General features: G+C 47.0%; 1 protein-coding gene and 1 non-coding gene across 2 annotated transcripts in view; one reads left to right on the forward strand and one right to left on the reverse strand.

Moving 5' to 3' along the window:
* The first annotated feature begins 11,395 nt into the window (after positions 1-11,395).
* Positions 11,396-11,533, forward strand: LOC114813096. The gene has a single exon (XR_003760707.1). It is a non-coding gene; the product is annotated as a small nucleolar RNA SNORA7 (small nucleolar RNA).
* A 10,543-nt stretch (positions 11,534-22,076) lies between these two features.
* KLF8 (Kruppel like factor 8) overlaps positions 22,077-24,701 on the reverse strand; it is a 65,022-nt gene continuing 62,397 nt past the window's right edge. Inside the window, exon 5 of the mRNA XM_029067671.2 lies at positions 22,077-23,428. Coding sequence (XP_028923504.1) covers positions 23,247-23,428 — 182 coding nt within the window. The 3' untranslated portion in view covers positions 22,077-23,246. The remainder of the gene's footprint in view (positions 23,429-24,701) is intronic.

Genomic DNA, 24,701 nt, shown 5'->3' on the forward strand with positions numbered 1-24,701 from the left:
TCACTTAATTTCTCTGACCCTCAGTTACCTCATTCCATTCCATAACTCAGGAGAACATTATGGGATGAATAAATTACAGCCTCCCAGAGCTGTCCTAACACATGCATTCATTCGTTCAATCCTATTTATTGAGTGCTTACTCTATGCAGAGCACTGTACTAAGTGCTTGGAAAGTATAGTTTAGCAACAGATAGAGACAATCCCTACCCAACAATGGTCTCACAATGTCTCTTTCTCCCTCTCTCACTCTCCTCTCCCTGTCTGTCTCTCTATCTGTACCTCTCTCCTCTCCTTGTCTGTCTCTCTGTTTGTGTCTCTCTGTCTCTCTATCCTGGAGGCACCTGGCTTCCACATGGCTGCAGGTGGAGCGGGTACACCTGTAGAGTTTCTCAATTCTGAATCAGATGCCAGAGCAGTGGGTTGGGGATGGGTTTTTTTGTTGTTGTTGTTGTTGCTCTTTTTCAGGACTGATGGACAGGTTGGAAATTCTTCGCTCACGACAGGCCCCAACCGGCAAAGGGAAGGTGGAGTACTGGGTCTGACATCACGGTCCGGAGCCCCTGGAGTGCGAGAGAAGGCTCGGAGGTCAGGACAGAGGGCCGTTCGCAGCATGAGGTGAGGAAGCTGGCAGGCCTGAACCCGGGCCCCCGGAGGGAAGAATTAAACCAAACAAGATTTGGACCCCGGACAACCAAAACCGCAGAATCCTCCCTGAGAAACCCAACCTCGACAAGGGAAATAGAGAACTAAGTTTCCAGCTTTTGGAGTCTCCTTGTCATTTATCTCCTGAACATTCCTGCCCCCAAGAGGGACTTGGACAGTTTGTCTGAGCACTTCTGCGTCATCTCTGCACTTGGATTGTGACCTTTGGCCATTATTCACCCCACCCTCAACCCCACAGCACTTATATGCATTTCTTTAAGTTATATTAAAGAAGCAGCATGACCTAGTGGATAGACCCTGGGCCTGGGAGTCAGAAGGAGCTGGGTTTTAATCCTGGCTTTGACACTTGCCCATAGTGTGACCTTGGGCAAGTCACATCACTTCTCTGTGACTCAGTTAACTCATCTGTAAAATGGGGATCAGGATTGTGAGCCCCAAGTGGGACAGGGACTGTGTCCAACTTGATTAGCTTGTATCTGCCCCAACGCTTAGAGTAGTGCCTGGCACATAGTTAAGCACTTAACAAATATCATTTTTAAAAAAATTATATATTATAAATTATTGATTTATATTAATGTCTGTCTCCCGGTCTAGACTGTAAGCTTGTTGGGGGCAGGGTACATGTCTACCAACTTACTTTTTGGGGGGGGGTTGTTTTTATGGTATTTGTTAAGCATCTTCTATGTGTCCAACTCTACTAAGTGCGAGGGAGATACAAGCTAATCAGCTTGGACACAATCCACCTCCCATGTGGGGCTCAAATCGTAATCCCCATTTTGCAGGTGAAGGAACTGAGAGAAGTTAAGTGACTTGCTCAAGGTCATGCAGCAAAAGGGCAGCAACAAGCTTACAACAACCAGCTTACAGTCTAGAATCAGCAAGGCATAGGGGAAAGAGCACAGGCCTTGAAGTCAAAAGGTCATGGATTCTAATCCTGGCTCCCCCTCTTGTCTGCTGTGTGACCTTGGGTAAGTCACTTCATTTCTCTGTGCTTCATTTCCGTAGTCTGTAAAATCGGGATCAAGACTGTGAGCCTCACATGGGACAGGGACTGTGTCCAACCTGATTTGCTTGTATCCACCCCACTGCTTAGTACAGTGTTTGGCACATAGTAAGTGCTTAACAAATACCGTAATCATTATCATTATTATTATATTGGAAGGCAACCCAAGACCATAGAGCAAGTCAATAAGATTTCAGGTCTCTGAATCGCCCAATCCTGTGCTCTTTCCTCTTCAGCCTGCTAAGTAGAGCCCACAGTGTGGCCTAATGGAAAGAGCACAGGCCTGGGAGTCAGAAGGCCTGGGTTCTAATCTCGACTCTACAACATGCTCCCGTGGGACCGTTGACAAGTCCCTTAACTTCTCTGGGTCTCGGTTTCTTCACCTGGAAAATGGGGAGTAAATTCCCCCACCTTAGTCTGTGAGGGCTCAGTGAAAAAAGGATAATATCGATCTGACTGTGACTCCAGTTAACAATACTAATAGTGGTTTTTGTTAAATATTCACTATGTCTGGACACATCATCAGGAGGACTAGTTCTCTGGAGAAAACACTAATGCTAGGAAAAGTGCAGGGGAAACGTGGAATAGGAGGACAGGCAGCTAGATGGATAGAGACCGTAAGCAACGATAACGGAAAACCCGTTAGAAAGTTTACAGACTATGGCAGAGGACAGGACGTTCTGGAGAAAGTATATCCATGGAGTCACTGTGAATCGGAAATGACTCGAAGGCACTTTGTAATAATATAAAACTCACTATGTCAGTCAATCGTATTTATTGAGACTTTACCTTTTGCAGAGCACTGTACTAAGGGCTTAGGAGAGTTCAATATAACATTCTAACAGATACGTTCCCTGCCCACAACGAGGGGGATATAGACATTAATATTGATAAATAAATTACACATATGTACATAAGTGCTGAGGGGCTGGGAGGAGAGATGAATACAGGGAGCAAGGAAGAAAAGGAAAAGAGGGCTAAGTCAGTGAAGGCCTTCAGTAGGCTTTGAAGTGGGGGGAGAGTCGATGTCGCATATTAGGTGGGAGAGCATACCAGACCAGAGGCGGGATGTGGCTGAGGGGTCGGAAGTGAAGTAGACAAGACGGAGGTACAGTGAGAAGGTTGGTGTTAGAAGAGAGAAGTGTGTGGGCTGGGTTGTAGTGGGAGAGTAGTGAGGTAAGGTAGTAGGGGACAAGTTGATGGAGTGTTCAAAGATGACATTGAGGAGTTTCTGTTTGGAGCGGAGGTGGATGAGGAACCGCTGGAGGTTTTTGAGGAGGGAGGAAAACATGACCTGAACATTTTTGTAGAAAAATGATCCAGGCAGTAAAGTATGGACTGGAGTGGGGGAAGACAAGGGGCTGGGAGGTCAGCAAGGAGGCTGCTACAGTAATCAAGCCGGGATAGGATAAATGTTTGGATTAATGTGGTAGTTTGGATGTAGAGGAAAGGGCAGATTTTAGCAACGTTGTGCAGTTCAAACTGACAGGACTTGGTGATGGATCAAATATGTGGGTTGAATGAGAGAGGGGAATCAAGGATAACACCAAGGTTATGGGCTTGTGAGGATGGTGGCACTATCTACAGTGATGGAAAACTCAGGGGGAGGATTTGGGTGGAAAGATGAGGAGCTGAGGTAAACCCAATACACAGATGTTTGGTTGGCCAAGGGGACATGGTGCGGAAGCTGGATGCCCCAAACAAGCCCTGAAAGTCAACCAACCTGATCCAGGCCATTTCATTCATTCATTGTTGTATTTACTGAGCACATGCCATGTGCAGAGCACTGCACTAAGCACTTGGGAGAGTACAATTCACTGATTAACAGAAACATTCCCTGCCACAACAAACTTACAGTCTAGAGTTGGGAAGACAGACATTAATGCCACGAGAGGATGCCGTCTTTGCAAGATGGTCAGATCCAGGTGCCCGGTGGCCCAGAGCAAGACAAGCTCAGCTGGACTCCTTACCCCAGGGGAACAACTCCGCTATAGGTGTTCAAACACCTGAACTTGCCAGCCTTGGATGCTAAATAATAATAATAATAACAATCCCCGCCACAGACAGGCCCTGAGGTTGTTCTTGTTCCTTTTCCTCTCTCCCCACCCCTCCTCTCCTGCCCCGGCTCCAAATCAGGTCTTCTCCTGGAGCTGATGCCCCTCCTTCCTGCATTACCTCAGACCTCCTCCTGCCAGAGCTTGCTCACCTCCAGACCGAACTTTCGGGACCACCTGATGGGAGGGAAAGGGGAAGCTTCCTTTGAAGCTTGTTTGTTGACTCGTTAATTGCGTGAACATTCTTTTCCATTCCCTTCTGCTGGCTCCATCTGTCTTGTGGCATCCATCACGGGCTGTGTGGGTCTGTGTGGGTGTGTATATGTGTGGGTGTGTATATTCTGTAACTATATGTGTAGCCTTCACCGTGGTAATGAGAAAGGTCACACGGGGGAAAGGCGAGATCTGGAAACATTTTCCATTACAGAGGTATTTCCTGAAGAGGCTGACTGGAGTTGCCCTAGATGAGGATGCTGGTCCTGCCGTCTCCTTACCCCCAACCTCCGCCCCCCCGTTTTTATAAAATCTCCTCGACATAGGTATTACACAGGCTGCCGGGGCCTGTATATATAATAATTACTGTGGCCTTTTTTAAGCACTTAGTAGGTGAAGCAGCATTTTAAGTGCTAAGGAAGATTCAAGATAATCAGATCGGGAACAGTCCCTGTCCCACATAGGGGTTACAGATCCAACTAGGAGGGAGAACAGGAGTTGAACCCCCTTTTTACACATGAGGTAACTGAGGCACTGAGATTAATAATAATAATAGTTATTATTATTATGATATCTGTTCAGTGCTTATTATGTACCAGGCACTGTACAGGCACAGGCGTTGGGATGAATACCAGCAAATTGGGTTGGACACACTCCCTGTTCCACATGGGACTCACAGTCTCAATCTCCATTTTAGAGATGAGGGAACTGAAGTACAGAGAAGTTAAGTGACTGGCGTAACATCACACAGCTGGCAGGTGACGGAGCAGGGAACAGAATCCAGGTCTTCTGACTCCTCCGCCTATGCTCTTTCCACTGGTCCACTCCACTCTTCATCTTGACCACCCCACACCCCTCACTCCCCACCAACTCCACCAGGATTCCCATCATCTTCACTTCTCCTGCCAGGAGGATGAGGAGCAGTGACAGCCAAGGCCAGCTCAATTTTGAGAACATCAAAATGGCTGCGGTTATAGACACGATGTTGAGGGACAACCTGACTGCCTTGTATCTACCCCAGGGCTTGGAACAGAGGTTGGCACACAATAAGCACTTAACAGAGCATAATTAATCATCATTATTATTATTGATGATAGCAGCAGCTGTGACCGTCAGTTTCTGAGCTGAAACTCTGCTTCTCTAGCCAGGGTGTCCCTTCCTTTAGCCGGTACACCGTTGTCCTCATCTTTTATTTCGGTTTTTTTTATTATTTTATCAGTTAATGATGCGACCCACAGTATTAACTGAGTGCTGAGCACTGTACAAAACACTTGGTCGACTACCCTACAGCAGAGGTGGTAGTAGATGCGATCTCAGACCGTCAGCTCGTTGTAGGCAGGGAAAGTTTCTTCCCACTTTTTCATGATACTCTCCCAAGAGCTTAGTACAGTGCTCTGCACACAGGAAGAGCTCAGTAAATACTATTGGTGATGATAATGAAGGAGTTTTGAGACTACAGTCTACAGGAGGGGACAGACATTAAAATAGATTAGGCCTAGGGGAAATAGTAGAGGATAAGGATATGGGGATAAGTGCTCTAAAGCTGGAGTGAATATCAAAGTACCAAGCCATATCCAGCCCTATTCTTACCCTTTCTGTGTCTGTCAACAGCTCCCTCATTTTTAGATTTTGTCTAATTTTCAGCTGTGTATTTTTTTCTAGCACTTAAGAATAAGTACACTTTGGGCAGGGAATGTGTCCATCAACTGTGTCGTATCATATTCTCCCTAGCATTCAATAGAGTGTTCTACACATAACAAAGGCCTAATTAATACCAACGAGGATAATTAATTTTACTGTGGTACTTGTTAAATTCTTATTATAAGCCAAGCACTGGGGCAGCTGCAAGATAACCAGAGCCAGCAGAGTCACTCTGCACACAGTGTTTAATAAATGCCACAATTAAGCATTATCAATTCCTATATATCACAAATATTACCTATAGTTAGTGTTGACAATACTTCTACACAGAATAGTTCTGGGGTCAAGGTCTTTTTTCGCCCTGAGATTTCATCAATCAATCAATGGCATTTATTGAGCATCTACTGTGGGCAGAGCACTGTACTAAGCACTTGGGAAAGTACAATACTTGAGAACACCACTTAAGAAAGTGGGTGGGGGGGTTATGGTATTTTTAAGTGTTTACTATGTGTGATAGAAGCTAATCAGGATGGCCCCAATCCATGTCCCAGATGGGGTTCACAGTCTTAATCCCCATTTTTTCAGATGAGGGACCTGAGCCACAGAGAAGTGACTGACTTCCCCAAGGTCACACAGCAGACGAGTTACAGAGCCGGGTTTAGAACCCAGATCCTTCTGACTCCCAGGCCCACTTTAGGGATACCTGGTCAACTTGGCAAAGGCTGCAGTGATCTGGCCCTCAGAGGCCCTTCTGGTCATGACCCCAAGTGCATCCTTGCCTGCAACAGATTTTGAGAGGAACTTTTCCAGTGGGGCAGAATCCGGTCCGAGACTTCACCCTTGTGTGCTTGCCAAAATGTAATTTACCTCTCATTATGATGACAGCATCATGTTTATGAAACAATGAAACATGATATATTGCCCTCCACTCATGGCCAGCACCTGCTAAAAATAACCCTGCTCCAAACTGAAAGCGGATCTTAATTCCACCTGCTTGACATTGGGGGCTGGAAGGCGGTGACCCCCATTAGTGGGAAAGGCTACCTGGGCCTGGGAAACGACATAAATTTTGTGCCCTCGACTCGGTAGGACTTAGGGGCTCCATCTGTAATCTCCTTCTAGTCTATGGCACCAGTAAGGAAGCTATTGAGACAGAGATGATTCTCAGTCCCCACATTATTACTATATTTATTAGGTGCTTACTATAGGACAAGCACTATTCTAAGGGTAGGGGTAGATACAAGATTACCAGGATGGACTGAGTTCTCCTCCTAGTCTATAGCACCAGTAAAGAAGCTATTCTGAGGCTGTTTTCTATGCCTCAGTTAGCTCATCTGTAAAATGGAGATTGAGAGCCTCATGTGGGACAGGGACCGTGTCTAACCCGATTTGCTTGAATCCACCCCAGCCCTTAGTACAGTGCCTGACCCATAGTAAGCACTTAACAAATACCACTAGCATTACTGTTATTAAAATAGAGAACTCTCAATCTGACATTATTATTATTATTGTTCTATCTCCTGCCTCTTCAAAGCCTTATTCAAGGCACCTCTCTTCCAAAAGGCCTTCCGTAAGTTTTCTTTTCCTCTTCTCCCACTCTCTTCGGCATTGCCCTGACTCGCTCCCTTTATTCATTCCCCCTCCCAGCCCCACACCACTTATGTTCTTATCTGAATGCATTTATATTGATGCCTGACTCCCCTCTAGACTCAAAGTTCATTGTGGGCAGGGAATAAACCTGTCTATTGTTACGTTGTACTCTCCCAAGTAGTAATTAACAATAATAATGATGGTATTTGTTAAGTGCTTACTATGTTGCTTGAGAAGAACAAGGAATCCAAGTACAGTCAAGTGAGAGGGCTGAGTTTTTGAGAGAGCCAAGTTCCAAATTTTCCTTCTGGCTTTCTCTAATTTGGTTGGCACTCTCCGATAGGGCTAGGATAATCACACTAAAGCTTTTCCCAGCCATGGTTACTTCTGACAAGGCATAATGTGAGGGTCCTAATGAGCTGCAATCATATTTATTCAACTAGATTTATTGAGTGCTTAGGCTGTGCAGAGCACTGTACTAAGCATTTGGGAGAGTACAATATAGCAAGATAACAGAGTTGGTAGACACGTTACCTGCCCACATTACATAGCAGGTAAAATCAGGGCAGCCCGACTACCACACGCTGTCTTCTCACGATCCAAAAGTGACAAACGGCCCGCACGGGTTTCCCCGGATCATAATGAGAAATCTTTTCTTGTAAGGGCAGGACGGCGAGAGAAGATAAGGTGAGTCTTGACTCTAACTCTTTTCCCGCTAGTCTTTCTCACAGGTTCACCTGCTGCGTTTTGGAACGGCCAAAAACAGGTCACCTGAACTCAAGAGGATTGAGTCAGTAGTGGGAACAGAGGAGAGATTGCTTCAGTCCCCCTCCCTCTCCAGAAGGGAACGTATCCACTGACTCTGTTATATTCTACTCTCCCAAGAGCTTAGTACAGTGCTCTGCACACAGTAAGTGTTTAATAAATATGATTGATCGATTGAAGTGGTGGAGTCAAGATTAGAACCCAGGTCCTCTGATCCTTTTCTGCTTCTCTCTGACTCGCTCCCTTTGTTCATCCCCCCCCACCCACCCTTAATCCCACAGCACTTACGTATATATCTGTCATTTATTTATTTAGATTAATGTCTGTCTCCCCCTCTAGACTGTAAGCTCACTGTGGGCAGGGAATGTGTCTTTATATTGTCATATTGTACTTTCCCAACTACCTAGTTCAGTGTCCTGCACACAGTAAGCACTCAATAAATACAACTGAGTGACCGAATGGCTCCCAGGTCTGAGCTCTTTCCACTAGGCCATGCTGCTTGTTTGCTTCTTGAAGGCTGGGATCATGCTTACTGACTCTATTGTACTCTCCAAGTACTTGAGACAGTGCTCTGGACAAAGTAGGTGCTCAATAAATGCTAGTGATTTATCCATCTCCCTTCCTGTCAGATGAATCCAGGTCTGTCATTTATTTATTTAGATTAATGTCTGTCTCCCCCTCTAAACTGTAAGCTCATTGTGGGCAGGGAATGTATCTGTCATATTTTTTATATTGTACTCTCCCAAGCGCTTAGTACAATGATCTGCATACAGTAAGCGCTCAATAAATTCAATCGACTGACTCATGGGAAGGATAATATTGCAGCAGGATTATCACTGAAGCATTTCTTGTCTTAGATCATAAATTTTCCTTGTCTTCCAAAGTGTGTGTATTCTTAGTCAGTCAACAAGTATTTAATAAGTTTCCACAGGGTTCTTATGCCCGAGTTAAAGAATAGACTCAAACATACCATCAACATAAATATGTTCAAATGCAGTAATTATAAAAATGAGGTGAATATCTGAAGGAACGGATTAGAATGGATTTACCCATTCTTGCCTTTTCCATATACCTAGTCAGTAGCGTAATAATAGCAGTATAATTTAACACTCTCTATATGCCAAGCACTGAGGTAAATGCAAGTTAATTTAGAAGCAGTGTGGATAGTGGATAGAGCACGGGCCTGGGAGTCAGAAGGACCTGGGTTCAAATTCTGGCTCTGCCACTCGTCTGTGACCTTGGGCAAGGCACTTCACTTCTCTGCACCTCAGTTACCTCAGAATGCAATGAAGACTGTGAGCCCCGTGTGGGACAGACTGTGTCCAACCTGATTAATTTGTATCTGCCCCAGTGCCTAGCACATAGTAAATGCTTAACAAATGCAGTAAAAAACTAACAAAATAAATAATAGTTTGATCAGTCACGGTTCCTTCCTCATACCTTCTAGGTCTCCCAGTGAGACATAACCTCTCATCTATCCAGCTGCTTTCTTGAGTTTTAATAAATAATAATAATGATGATGTTATTTGTTAAGTGCTCACTATGTGCCAAACGCTGTTCTAAGATCTGGGAAAGATACAAGGTAATCAAGTTGTCCCACGTGGGGCTTAGACAGTCTTAAGGTCCATTTTACAGATGAGGTAACTGAGGCACAGAGGAAGTGAAGTGACTTGCCCAAGCTCACACATCAGACAAGTGGCAGATCTGGGATTAGAACCCATGACCTCTGACTCCCAGGTTCGTGCTCTTGCCGCTATGCCATGCTGCCTCTTCAGTCTCTTTTGTTTTGTTTCTACCTACCAATCTTCAAGTCACTAGTCAGTAAACTCCTCCACTAAACTGTAAACTCCTTGAAGGCAAGGATCATGTCTCCAACTCTACTGCATTATACTCTCCCGGATGCTTAGTACAGGCCTTCCCTGATTAAGCCCTCTTTTCCCCAATTCCTTAATAATAATAATAATGTTGGTATTTGTTAAGCGCTTACTATGTGCAGAGCACTGTTCTAAGCGCTGGGGGAGATACAGGGTAATCAGGTGGTCCCACGTGAGGCTCACAGTTAATCCCCATTTTACAGATGAGGTAATTGAGGCACAGAGGAGTGAGATGACTTGCCCTAAGCCACACAGAAGACAAGTGAAGGAGCCAGGATCAGAACTCAGGAACTTCTGACTCCCAGGCCATGCTGCTTCTCTCTCCTAGTTGTCTCTTTGTCTCTCTCTTTGATTGTCTCTCTATGTGATTGTCCCTCAATCCAGCTCTCTCTCCCTCCCTCCTCAACTCTGACAGGACAAGGTTGCCAGATGGCAAACATTCTTCCAGCCTAGTTGGAGGGAGTCTACATCATCCATCCTGCTCCCCCGCCTTTCTATCCTCCCTCAGCTATGGGCTTTGAAAGGGGTCAGGAAATAGATGTGGCTAGAGGGGTGGGGACGGAAGGATAGGGTGCGATGGGCAGAAGATGTGCACTAGAAGGGAGGTGGTGTGGCCAAGTGGAAAGAACAGACATCTGAGCTTTAGGAGAAACAGGTTCTAAACCCAGCTCTGCCACTGGCCTGCTGTGTGATCTTGGGCAAATCATTTTGCTTCTCTGCGCTTCCGTTTCCTCCTATGTAAAATGGGGACAAAGATAGATTGGGAGCCTCTAAATTCATAATTCCATTGGATTATACTCTCCCAAGTCCTTATAAAAGTGCTCCGCACATAGTAAGTGCCCAATAAATGCCATTCATTGATTGATAGGGTAGGAATTGTGTCCAATCTGATATCCTTGGGTCAACCCCTGCCTCTAGCATGTAGCAAGCTCTTCAAAATGCCATTATTATAGAAGCGATAATTCCACCAGGACAGAATCACCCAGGCAAGACTCTGGTGGAACTATTTTAAGAATTCCATGACCATTTTTCCCTTTGTCTCCTCCGAAGTTATCTCCTTTCACCTCCTCCCTTCCAATTTTTCCAAATTATTTCCAAGAGGAGGAGAGCATCAGCCTGACTTCAGCTGGCCCTGCCACAGCTCTCTGACATCATGATTTTCCAAAGACCTTGAGGAGTTCTCTCTGGCTCCCAAACTGTTTATCAGTTGCCAAGACAACGGCAGATACACACACTAACACTCACACACACATACACAGTCACACACCCAGACCCACCCAGGAGTTTCGCCTGTTCAAGAAGAGAAAAGAAAACAAGGCAAAGATAAAGACAAGGAGGTTTCAAAATAGAGAGGAGTAGGTGGAATGGTATAGCGCATCATGCCAACCTGGAAGAGGGGAAAGAGGAAGGACACAGAGTTGAAAAGGAGGGATGGGATTATCTGCCTTCAGAGCAGGTCACCAAACACTGCTCAAAGCCAGAGGCCCTTTCGATATCCTCAGAATGAGCTTTCTCAATACTTGAGCCTGAATAGATGGAAAGCAGAAATATTTTCATTCACTTGCATTTATTGAGCACTTACGGCGTGCAGTCCCCTCTCAGGGTCGCACCTGGAGAGTTTCCAGGACTCTACCAGGCTCGACTACGGGAGGGAGAGTCAAACAGAGGTCTACCCATTCCATTCCTAGCTAGGGCAGTGGCTAGCAAGTGGAAGGCCATCTGCTACAGGTGTAAACTATCCTGTGCTGGGCAGCAGAGGCACGGGAGGGAGTCGAGGGTGGAGACTCAAGTTGACTGAGTGGAAGGAGACAATGGTAAACCACTTCCAGATTTTTACCAAAATAATTCTATGGATCCACTCCAAAACGATTGCAGATAGAGGAGAGGCATTCTGAGAGAGATGTGTCCATGGCGTCGCTATGGGCCAGAGATGACTTGACGACATGAAACAAGACAAGACTGCGTGCAGAGCACTGTACTAAGCACTTGAGAGAAGAAAATACAGCAGTGAACAGACCCATTCTCTACCCACAGTGATTCTTCTGGCAAGGAAGAAGATGCCCCAGAGGTGCCCCCAATTTATTCCAATCTGCTGATGGTCACATCTGACCCAAAGCCACTTCTTGGCTACGGGGCATCTCCCACCCCCTGCCATCCAGCCTCCTTTGCCAGAAGAAGGAAATGTGATCAGTAGGCAGGAATGAGGCCATGTGGTCTAGTGGCTAGAGTACGGGCCTGGGAGTCAGAAGGAGCTGCATTCTAATCCCGGCTCCGCTACTCGTCTGCTGTGTGGCCTCGGGCAAGTCACTTTGCTCTTCTGTGCCTCAGTTCCCTCATTTGTAAAATGGAGATTAAGACCGTGAGCCCCACGTGGGACACAAACTATGTCCAATACGATTACTTTGTATCTACCCCAGTGCTTAGAACGGAGCCTAGCACATAGTAAGTGCTTTAAAAATACCAGAAAAAAGTCAAACCTCTATCTGTGCTTTTCCCATCAAGTCGAGTTTGGAGGAACAGTTTTTGTTGAGGAAAGCAGGCTTGGAAATGACTCTTAAATACCTAGGGAAATGACCAGGGAAGCAGTGTGGTTAGAGCATGGGCCTGAGAGTCAGGACCTGGCTTCTAGTCCTGGGACCTTGTGTTTGCTGTGTGACCTTGCTGCTGCTGGAGAAGCAGCGTGGCTCAGTGGAAAGAGCCCGGGCTTTGGAGTCAGAGGTCATGGGTTCGAATCCCAGCTCTGCCACTTGTCAGCTGTGTGACTCTGGGCAAGTCACTTAACTTCTCTGTGCCTCAGTTACCTCATCTGTAAAACGGGGATTAAGACTGTGAGCCCCACGTGGGACAACCTGATTCCCCTGTGTCTACCCCAGCGCTTAGAACAGTGCTCTGCACATAGTAAGCGCTTAACAAATACCAAAAAAAAAAAAAAAAACCTTGGGCAAGTCACTTTCACTTCTCTGTGCTTCACTTACCTCATTCGTAAAATGGGAAGCACAACCGTGTGCCCCATGGGGGACAGGAACTGCCCAACCCAATTAGCTTGTACCTTTCCCTGCACTTAGAACAGTGCTTGACACATAGTAAGCACTTAAATATCATTATTATTATTACGAGGGAACACTATTCTCCTCTCTTCTCACCCCACACTGTGGCATTTACTGGAGTCAGATCATCCCTTCCTCGTGGCCCCCGTAAAACTGGTGAAGAGAATCCAGGACTTTCTGTCCATCAGCCAAGGCAAAGGCTTTTATCGGCCTAGTTCAGTCAGAGCCTCCTCACTGAAAGAACACACTCATAATCTGCAAAGTTGAACCTCGGTCCTCAGGTTCGAGGATAGAGGTTTAGAACGAGCGGGGATCGAGTGGTGTTGGCAAGGGGGTACAATGATGGCAGGAGCTGAGCGTGCCCAGGGTCCAACGTTAACTCCTTCCCAGGCACTCCTGCCATCTGCCGCGGGGAGCTGCTCCCCAGCCTTTTACAGGGACTGCTGACTTTTATGACTCTGTTTTGCCTGACTGCCCTTTATTTTTGTATTTAATTACCACCATTCAAGTGATTGAGTGCCTAGTGGTAGCAGGCCACTTGTCTGGCAATCCCAATTACCAGCACTAATAAGTGGGAAACCTGGCCGTGCCTTGGAATGAAAGCTGGGGCTCACAAATTGGGAAGAGGCCTGGATTCCAGAATCCCCCACCTCCAAGCTCATCCAGCAATTGTCAGGCTACGCTCAGAGGGGACCCCGGAATGGGGAAAGAGACAAAATGAAAGTCTTCGTTAGGAAGCGAGAAGCAGTGTGGCCTAGTGGATAGAGGACGGGTCCGGGAATCATGCCGAACCAGGCATCGTGGGAATTATAGCAAAATAGCAAGGCACAGCCCTGCCCTTAAGGCGTTTGTAATTGAATTAAATTACTTAACAAATGGTGACGAATGAACTGAGATCGGATTGCAGGTTATATGGACAGGACTTTCCATTCCTGCATCCTCAGCTTTCAAAGAACAGCAACACCACCACCAGTACTACTACTAATAATAATAGCAGTGATGATGATGATGTATTTACTATGTGCCAAGCACTGGGGTAGATAAAAGACAATCAGGTCAGACACGGACCCTGTCTCACTTGGGGCTCCTAGTCCAAAGGGAAGGGAGAACAGTATTTCATTCCCATTTTTACAGGTGAGATAAATGAGACAAGGAGAATATAGGTGACTTGACTAAGGTCACACAGGAGACAAGGCACAGAGGCAGGATTTGAATCCAGGTCTCCCACACCTGTGCTCTTCCCAGTAGGCCACGCTGCTTCTGAAGTAGCAAAGGTCTGATAACACAAGTCCACCCAAGAACATGGATCTATTCAAGAAGATGTGTCTTCCCAAGAGTTATCAGCTGGAAATTATTATTATTGCTGATGATAATAATATTAATAACTGTGGCATTTGTTAAGTGCTCTCTATCTACTGGGGTAGATACAAGATCATCAGGTCCCACACTGGGGCTCACAGTTCAATGGGGGAGGGAGACCAGGCATTGAATCCCCATTTTGCAGATGAGGGAACTGAGGCCTAGAGAAGTTAAGGGACTTGCCCAAGGTCACCCAGCAGACAAGTAGTGAAACCAGGCTTAGAACCCAGGTCCCTTGACTCCCAGGCCCACCCTCTTTCCGCTAGGCCACGCCGTTTCTCTAGCCTGATTCTAAAGACTTTCCCGGTCACCACAATTCTGTCATACAAGAAAAGGGATTGTGTTGGAGTATGTTTGACACTGACTTATGGGCTGCTCCCACTGTCATTATTATTATTATTATCATTACTGTCTTTGTTAAGTGCTTCTTTGTGTCCAGCACTGTTCTAAGAACTGGGATAGATACAAGCTAATCAGGTTGGAAACAGTCCTGACCCACATGGGGCTCACTCAGTCTAAACAGGAGGAGAACAGGCAATGAATCCCCATTTTACCATTGAGGAGACAGGCACAGAGAAGTTAAGTGACTCACCCAAGGCCACACAGCCGGCAAGTGGTGGAGCTGGAGTTAGAACCCAGTTCCTCGACTCCCAAGCCAGTGCTCTTTCCACTAGGCCATCGCTTAGAATAGTACCTGGCACATAGTAAGCGCTTAAATACGATTTAAAAAAAAAAAAAAAAACGCTTTGGCTATGTCTGGGTTGGGTTCAGATAAGAATGGGTTGAGGAAAGAGGTCAGATGTTGCCAATGCTACCCGACTCCTTAACCCTCTGTGGAGAGGTGGTTTTATTAATCACATTTTTGGCACGATAGGGTTGAGAATCATTAGGCTGAAACGGTACTCACTGGGCATCTTTCTGGGAAATGGTGTCCTTGTTTACAGCTCCTCCTTGCCCTCATTGTCAGCTGTGGATTGAGAGTGCTGGCAGTCTTGTCCAACTCCTTTTCTTTCTTCCCTTCCCTCCAATAACCCCTAAAAGCCACCCAGGGACTCCGTGTAAAGCCGCCCAGGGAGCGAAGAATGATAATAATATTAATAATAATGATGATGGTCCAAGAGGCCTTCCCAGACTAAGCCCCCCCTTTTCCTCAACTCTCCCTCCCCGTCGCCCCAACTCACTCCCTTTGCTCTACCCCCTCCCCCGCAGCACTTATGTATATATCTGTAATTCTATATATTTATATTGATCCCTGTTTACTTGAGAAGCGGCATGGCTCAGTGGAAAGAGCCCGGACTTGGGAGTCAGAGGTCCTGGGTTCTAATTCCAGCTCCACTACTTGCCTGCTGTGTGATCTTGGGCAAGCCACTTAACTTCTCTGTGCCTCACTTACCTCATCTGTAAAATGGGGATTAGGACTGTGAGCCCCATGTGGACAACCTGAACACCTTGTATCTACCCCAGTGCTTAGAAGAGTGCTCGGCACATAGTAAGCGCTTAAATACCAACATTATTATTTCATTATTTGTTAAGCATTTACTACGTGTCAAGCACTGTTCTAAACTTTGGGGCAGATACAAGGTAATCAGGTTGGACACAGTCCCTGTCCCACATGGGGCTCACACTTTTAATTCCCATTTTACAGATAGGGGAACTGGGGCACAGAGAAGTTAAATGACTTGCCCAGTATCACCCAGAAGACAAGTGGAGAAGGTGGGATTAGAAGCCAGGTCCTAACTCCCAGAACCATGCTCTATCCACTAGGCCTTGCTGCTTCTCTAGAGAAACAGCGTGCCTGACTGGAAAGAGCCCAGGCTTGGAAGTCAGAGGTCATAGGTCATAGGAGCACAATTCAGGAAGTTGAACCTTCTATGTTAAATTCACAGGCCATGCAGGTGCTGTACCTGAGCTCAAATAACCCAGGAGAGTGTTAGAACAGTGCTTTGCACACAGTAAGATTAGACTGTAAGCCCGTCAATGGGCAGGGATTGTCTCTATCTGTTGCCAAACTGTACATTCCAAGCACTTAGTACAGTGCTCTGCCCATAGTAAGTGCTCAATAAATACTATTGAATTGAATGAATGAAATGCCATCCTCATTATTATTAAGGAAGATGGTGCATATTATTCATTACCCTATTTATTTTGTTAATGATGTGTATGTCTCTATGATTCTATTTATCTCAATGATGTTGTTTTGTTTCGTTTCACTCTGCTGTCTGTCTCCCCCGCCTAGACTGTGAGCCTAACAGGCAGGGAATGTCTCTATCTGTTGCCAAATTGTACACTCCAAGCGCTTAGTACAGTGCTCTGCACATAGTAAGCACTCAATAAATACTATTGAATGAATGAATGAATTTTGGGAAGAAGACTTCATCCCGCCAACTACGGAAGATCAAACCCCTCCCTGGTCAGAGGAGAAATAGTGTGGTCTAGAAGAGTCGCAGGTCCTGGAGTCAGGGAATGTGTCCATATATTGACGTACTGTATTCTTCCAAGCACTTAATAAAGTGTTTGGCACAAAGTAAGTGCAAAATAAATACGATGGAATACGAATGGGTTCTGGGTTCTAAACCCCATTCTGGTATTCACCTGCTGAGTGTTTGGGAAGCAGCATGGCACAGTGGATAGAGCAGGAGTCTGGGAGTCAAAAGGTCATGGATTCTAATCCCAACTCTGCCACTTGTCTGCTGTGTGACCTTGGACAGGTCACTTCACTTCTCGGGGCCTCAGTAGCCTCATCTGTAAGGTGGGAATTAGGAATGTGAGGCCCTGTCCCTTATGGGCCTGATATCCAACCTGTCCAACTGTCCAACCTACCCAACTGTGTCCAACCTGATTTGCTTATTTCTACCCCGACACTAAAGTACAGTGCCTGGCACACAGTAAGCGCCTAACAAATACTGTAATTATTACTATTATTATTATTTCTTAAGCACGTCACTTCCCTTCTCTGTGCCTGTCTCTCTGTAAAACTTTGGAACTTTATATTGTCTTTCATATTGTCTGTCTCTCCCTAGTCAGACATTCAATGGTTAAACTTTGGAACTCTAATGTCTTTCATATTGTCTGTCTCTCTCTAGTCATACATTCAATGGTATTTATTGAGCACTTACTGTGGGCAAAGCACTGTCCTAAGCACTTGAGAGAGTACAACAGAGTTGGCAGATGCATTCCTTGCTCACAGTGAGCTTAGTTAGGCACATCTACCAACTGTTACATTGTACTCTCCCAACCGCTTAGCATAGTGCTTTACACACAGTAAGCCTCAATAAACACCACTGATAGATGCATAAAATGGGGTTGAAATACCTGTTCCCCCTCCCATGCGGGACAGGGACTGTGTCCAACTTGATTATTTTATAGCTACCCCAGCGCTTAATTCCTTGCTCGGCCCAGAGAGAGCACTTAACAAATACCACCATTACGGTATAGGATATGAGACACCTTTGGTTTTGCGGGAAAGGTAGAGAAATGGAATCCATGGGTTCCGAAGTTTAAAATAACGTTTTATTATTAAAAAAAAAAACAGTACAACAATCAAACTGAATAAGATCGCTTAGTACACAGGCTCACCACAAAGCCCCAACACAACTAGAGGACTCTTATCCAGGCTCTTGTGGAGCAATGCCCAACCTCCACTGGCCATGAGGAGCAGAGCGACTGAGAAGCGTCTGTAAGGATCAGGTTTTGTGGGAGAAATTGCTCACAGCCCTAAACCCATTAGACATTTTGCTTTTCAAATCCGTCCCTCTGGGGTGAGAAAGTGTGAAAGAGAAAGGGAGAGAGAGAGAAAGGGAGAGAGACAGACAGAGAAAGAAAGAGGAGCCCGCATATAAACCTCTCCTGTGTTTATAGACTTGCAGCGTGGGAGTTAATACGAACACATCACTAAAATAATGAACCAAGTAAATAGGGATTAGAAAAGGACTAAAGCCATAAAGCTATATATCATTTCACTGTTTTTCCTTTAAAAAAGAAGCCCGCAACTAACTGCAGGTCTCATTCCCTAACAAAAAGAAAATAGAATTCAGTCCTCTGGTACTGCCCACCCTCTTCCCTCCCCCACCCACCAACCCCCAACTCACAGTTTCCAACAATGTCAACGCCTCACGTGTGTCATTAACTTTGTTCTTCGATACAATAATACAAATCATAACTGCATCGCACGCCGCACGGAAACAAACAGAATGAAGTCCAACACACTCACTTGTATTGGCCCCGGAGACTATCTACTGGTAGGGTTGGGGGGGGGGGGCTGTGGAAAAGACATCTCTGACTTGGACAAAAAGAAACTGTAATGGAACCGGAATCGTCTGAGAACTGAAGCAAGGTTTGGCCCCTCTTTCGCCCTTCCGCTCTACTCGCCGAACGGGTGCTGCGCCCTCCTCGCCGGTGTGAACCAGAGCAGAAACAGAAAACGGGGAGAAAAATTCCATCCGGGAGGGCCTTGTGCTTTGAGCCCGAGAACGTCTCACGTGGTCGGGAATGAGGAGAGAGGACGAGGAGGTTCCTCGAGGAAAAGATTTGCCTGCCTGTTTCCGCCACATCTCAGCTGGGAAAATGAGTTTAGATCCTACAGCCAATAGAAGGGAGAAGATAGGGGATTTAGAAGAACGGTACTGTTTCCGGGAATCGCGACGAAACCGTTCTTCCCTGATGGACCGAGACCCGGCTGGAGGCTCTTCCCAATTCTTAGGGAAAAATCGAACCACAACGCCCATATGGAGACAATGGACTTTCATCCAAAGACCTACAATCACTGTCATAGACATTCATGAACGACCACGCCTCACAACAGCCCTGGTACTGATTTCCACTTTATGGATGAGCCACTTGAGGCAGAGAGAGCTGAACTGACGCTGCTCAGGTCACCCAGTCCCGAGAATAAGGGACGGGGGTTGGGGGAGATATCCAGAGCTTTCCCACCTCCCCCATAGTATCGCAAAGTGGAAGGGAAGGACGAGGCAAGAGGAACATATCCCATTCGCTAGAGGAGATACTTCTTGCCCCATTCTAAGATTCATTCATTCATTCATTCAATCACTCAATTGAATTTCCTTCCTAACACGCTTATTAGCACTCCACTTCTATTGGGGGACAGGAATACACGTTGAGAAACCCTGACCGTCTTCTTCCCCTTCACCAAGTTGGTTCTCAGGTAGTCCATAAGATAGCCTGTCTCGCTCCAATTTCTTTCCCCCAGTATGCAGAGATGGAAGGTGGTGATGGCTGAAAAACCCATTTCTGACTTGGTCATGAAGACATGGGTCGAAGGAGACCTGGCCATGTTTGGGGTTGGAAAGTACAGGAAAAAGATTTCTATTTGCGCCAAAATATCTGAGTCCCCACCACTCCCGATACCTAGCCCTCAAGTTTCCACTCTCCTATTTCAACCCTGGGATGTATTGCTCTCTTCAGAAGATATGTCTCCTCTCCAGATGCATCCCGTTTCCCGACCCCGGGAGTAGACGAGGAGAGTCATTACACTGAGGAAATGCTGAGCGGGGACATCTCATCTGCTAGAAAAGTCAAGACGGAATGGGGTACAGGCCACACAACAGTGCGCGAGGAAAAGTGGAATGGAGCCCAAGCTGAGTGGGTCCTAATGAGCCATCCTGGGCTAATCAATAGCCAACCATTGCCAACCAATCCAGAGAGACTTGCTACAAGCAGCATGTCACAAAATGAGGGAAGGAGGCAAGAGGCAGCACTAGCTAGGAAAAAAAAAAGGCAACAGGGAGAGAAGAAAACGGAATGGTATCCGGCCTGAATGAACCTAATTTCAGCAGCTAAATAAGCTTGAGCCTGGCCCTTACTCCTACTTGGATGAGAAATTCCCTAGGAATTGTGGGTTTGTCATTCTGCCTGGAGGCAGGGGGCTGGATTGGGTGAACTTTCAAGATCCTTCCAGATCTCTAACACTAGGACTAACAAGCCCTCCTGAAACGATAACCTCGGTGACAGAGAATAATTAAATCCCTCAATTCAGGCTATAAAAAGCTCTCCCAAAATAACATGGGGAATAGAATGGCGTGTCCAATCAATCTCATTGAAAAAAACCAATAGCTCAAATTCAGGCTGCTGGGGAAACAGGGGCAGAGAGGAAAGTTAAAGAGGAGGTGAAATGTGGGACAGCAGGTCTTCTGAATCACGGCAATCATGAGAAACAGTGTGGCCTAATGGAAAGAGCACAAGCCTGCCAGTCAAAGGACCTGGGTTCTAATCCCAGCTCCGTCAGTTGCCTGCTGAACGAACTTGGACCAGTCACGTAACACTTTTGGGTCTCCGTTTCCTCATCTGTAAAACGGGGCTCAATACCTGTTCTCCTTTCTTCTTAGACTTTGAGCCCCATGTGGGACAGAGACTGTTTCCGATCTGCATATGCTGTATCTACCCCAGCACCTAGCATAGTGCTTGCAAGTGGTAAGTGCTTAACAAATACCACAATTATTATCATAATCATTGTGGCAACAAGACTAAAAACAGGCTCAACAGCCTCTGATTTAAAAAGCATCTAAGTGAACAAAATTTTCACCTGTGTTAAAAACCAATTAAATGTCTTTTATTTTTTTTCTGGGGAAAAGCCTTAAAAGGTGCTAGTGCCATTTATCAGGAGATTTTTTTTTTGCCACACACACACACACACAAACACACACACGCTTTGCTTCAGTCAGATTCTCACACGAGGCCTTGGTCAGCCAGAGTCAGAGATGGTGCCCTCTAACAGAAAGCAGGTCTCTTTACCTAGTCTCCTGCAGATAAGGAGCCCCTCTTCATTCAATAGTTTAAATTGATTTTTGAATGGAGCTTTCAGAAAGCTTTTTTTTTTCTTTCTTTAACATGCCGTGTGGGGTTAGGGAAGCTACAGATGCCCAAATTAGCCAGACCAAAAGGCATCCCAAGTGGCCCGGACTCCCAGCTCCTGGGAGGGAAGGGAGGAGAGGCTCAGATGTTCAGGGCTTCTCACAGCAGGTTTCAGTGCGCCAGGCACAAAGTCTTCAACCTTCAGAAATCTTCCACCCCTTTCCAGAGAGACCTCACACTAACTACCCCAAATTCCACCACTCTACTGTCAAAGTCTTGTGTTATTTCAGATAACGAGGGAGGGGGGCGGGAGGGAAGAGGCGCAACTAGGGAAATGGGGGTGAAATGGAGGAAAGAGGGAGTTTAACGGGCTGACGTGACCATTCTTTCCAGGCCAGAAAATCCCATGAAAATCCCAACACACTATTCTGAGCCAGTTCCTCTGAGGCTCCCTTATCTCAGTCTCAGGCCAGGCACTATGTCTCCTGGGAACGTTCCCAGCTCAGGGTCCAAACTCAGGGCCTCTCAGCTCACCTTTCCTAGGCTCGGGCTGGGTGGCCATCATTTGGACGACGCCACTTCTACACCCTCACCCTTCTCACGTACTTCTCATGGTCTCGGGTGTTTCTCTGGATGAGGCGAACCAATTCAGTCCAGCCCAGGTGGTCTCCCCGTGTCCCCCGCATGCGTGCAGCTTCCAAATCCAGCCCCTCACACTTGCCCACAAGCACCAAAAGTGATAGAAACACTACATTCAAGCCCTAGAGCCAGAGAGGAAAACACAACTTTTTTTTTCCAACTGTTGACAGTGGTTGGGAGAAAATTTGTCTTCAAGATATCATCTCCAAACCTAGAGCTCCCTTCCCCCAGGCCACAGAAGCTGGGATCACCCCCTCCCCACCAAAACCCAGCGAGATCGTTCCCTCCCCACCCCCCAAAAATCCAACCCCAGTCCTCTGGAGGATAGGCAGGCCGCCCAGGGGCCTCCTGAAGGTCAACTCAACTGGAAGGAAAAGGTGAGAGCCAGAGGGAGGAAAAAATGCATTTGAATAGTCCAGGCTGCCACAGTTGAATTAGAAAATATTTTACTGTCATATTCCTTTGTGCTCTAAAAAAGGTGGCACATTTCTCCCCCCTCTCCTCAAAACCCCAATGTCCCCGTTGTGTCCTCCACAAGATTTCTCCTTCCTGTCTCCGGGGCCGTCGGCCCAGGGGCACCGTCCACAACGTTGCCCACCTACGTCGGGGAGCACAGCCTCCGGACGTCCTCCACGTCTCCCAGGGAGTGCTCGATGGCCTGTTCCCGCCTCGGGCTGCAGTCGCTAACAATCCATTCTCCCAGGCTTGTCAGTTCAAAGGAAACCTGCGGTCCAGCCGGGGTTAGGCCCGAGGGCTAGTCTCACTGGAACCCGGCTCGGAGCGTGGATGGGCTGGAGACGAGGAGGAGGTGCAGGTTACACTGGGGCGCCTCTGCTTTTCCTGGGACCCAGTTCCTTTCAGCCAACAGAAATCATCGACCCTCTTGTGGGCTTCCGCCAAGAGTTTCCGGCGCTGGAGGGGGTGCTGTCCTTGACCAAGTTTCCACTTACTGCTCCTGCTCTGGCTGACCCAAAGCAGGAAATCTCTGGGTGGGCAGTGGATTTCCAGGTATGTGTGTGTGTGTGTGTGTGTCTGTGTGTGTTTGTGGGGAGGGGGGATGATGGTAGGCTTTCTCTCCTGAAGCATAAATGATCCAGGGGAGCAGAGTGAGCGCTAGGCGGGGATTCTGGGGCCGTGTTACCTGCCGAGTTACCACCCAGTTCCAAGCACGGATCCAAGGAGGTTGGGGGAAAGGGCTGGGGCGAAAGGAAGAAGGGGAAGAACAGGAAGCGAAAAAGAAAGAAAGAAAAGAAGAGAGAAAAAAATGGAATATCTTCACAGTCTTTAGTTCTATTCCTCCATTTGTGTGTTAAAATGTCTTCTCTCTCAGAGCACAGAGGCAGCCACAGGTGCCACACTGAAATTCAACTCATCCGGGGGGGATGAATCAAAATGGTGGGGGTGGGGTGGGCAGGACGGCGGGAAAGGTTGGGATTCAAATGAGTCCGGTGGGAAACCACCCCATCTCGCCTTCTCTCTCTCTCTCACTCTCTCTCTCTCTGCTCAGTCCCCTCCACCAGCAGCACTGAGGAAGGAGAGGAGTCGGGAAGGGCGGCGATGAAGACGGAGGGTGGGGGAGAGGCGGCCCCGATCACATCATGATGTGTCTCCGGCGATGCAGGGCTAGGTGGTCAGAGCGTGAGAAGCTGCGGTCACAGTCCGAGCAGCGGAAGGGCTTGATGCCCGTGTGCTTGCGGAAATGCCGGGTGAGTTCGTCCGAACGGGCAAATTTCCAGGTGCAGCCTTCCCAGGTGCATTTGTATGGCTTCTCTCCTGCAAGAAGACACAATCGGAGAAGGGTCAATATGGGCGGGGACACACACACACACACAACACATTGGGGGACAACACGACCCCCTGCTTTTAGTTTTCTCTCGCCATTAGCTTCAACTGGTGAGACCTCTCAGGGACTTGACCGAAGGGAAACTGAGGGCCAGCTGAATAATAATAATAATTAGTAATAAGAATTGTGGTACTTGTTGCGCGCTTCCTAGGTTCCAAGCTCTGTTCTAAGCACTGGGGGAGATACAAGGTAACCAGGTTGTCCCATGTGGGGCTCACAGTCTCAATCCCCATTTTACAGATAATAATAATATGGTATTTGTTAAGTGCTTACTATGTGCCAAGCATTGTTCTAAGTGCTGGGGTAATAATAATAATACTAATAATAATGAGGTATTTGTTAAGCGTTTACTATGTGCCAAGCACTGTTCTAAGTACTGGAATAGATACAAGGCTATCAGTTTGTCCCACGTAGGGCTCACAGTCTTAATTCCCATTTTACAGATGAGGTAACTGAGGCACAGTGAAGTGACTTGCCCAAATCACACAGCTGACAAATGACAGAGCTGGGATTAGAACCCATGACCTCTGACTCCCAAGCCCGTGCTCTTTCTACTAAGCCACGCTGCTTCTCTCAGTTGAGGTAACTGAGGCACAAAAGTTAAGTGACTCCTGTGACTTCTTTCAACTTTCTGCCATAAAACGGGGGAACTCTGGAACTTTTCTCTGGCCGTGCCTTTCCAGTGATCTCATGGGACACTGTCAGCAAAAATTTTCTATTTGGCATCTGAACTTGGAGGTGTGATTAAGACACCAGGGCTGTGAACCGCTTGGATGCTGCAGGGAAGGGCGTGGGCAGAGACGACTTGCTATAATAGGCCTGTGAGTGGTTAGGAGTGCTAACCACCTACAGATAAGGGGGATCCGTCCTCCTCACCATCTCCTCACTGTCCCCCGTTCACGCCTATCCCGCTGTCTATCTCTGGCCCACATCCTCTCGCTGTCCTGGAATGCCCTCCCTCCTCACCTCCGCCAAAACTCTCTTCCCCTCTTCAAAGCCCTACTGAGAGCTCACCTCCTCCAGGAGGCCTTCCCAACTGAGTCCCCCCTTTTCCCTCTGCTCCCTCCCCCTTCCCCTCAGCTAAGCCCCCTTTCCCTCTGCTCTTCCCCCCTCTCTTCCCCTCCCCTCAGCACTGTGCTCATCTGTATATATTTTCATTACCCTATTTATTTTGTTAATAAGGTGTCCATCCCCTTGATTTTA

The sequence above is a fragment of the Ornithorhynchus anatinus genome, chromosome 6 (genome assembly GCF_004115215.2).
Source record: "Ornithorhynchus anatinus isolate Pmale09 chromosome 6, mOrnAna1.pri.v4, whole genome shotgun sequence".
Lineage (NCBI taxonomy): Eukaryota > Metazoa > Chordata > Mammalia > Monotremata > Ornithorhynchidae > Ornithorhynchus > Ornithorhynchus anatinus.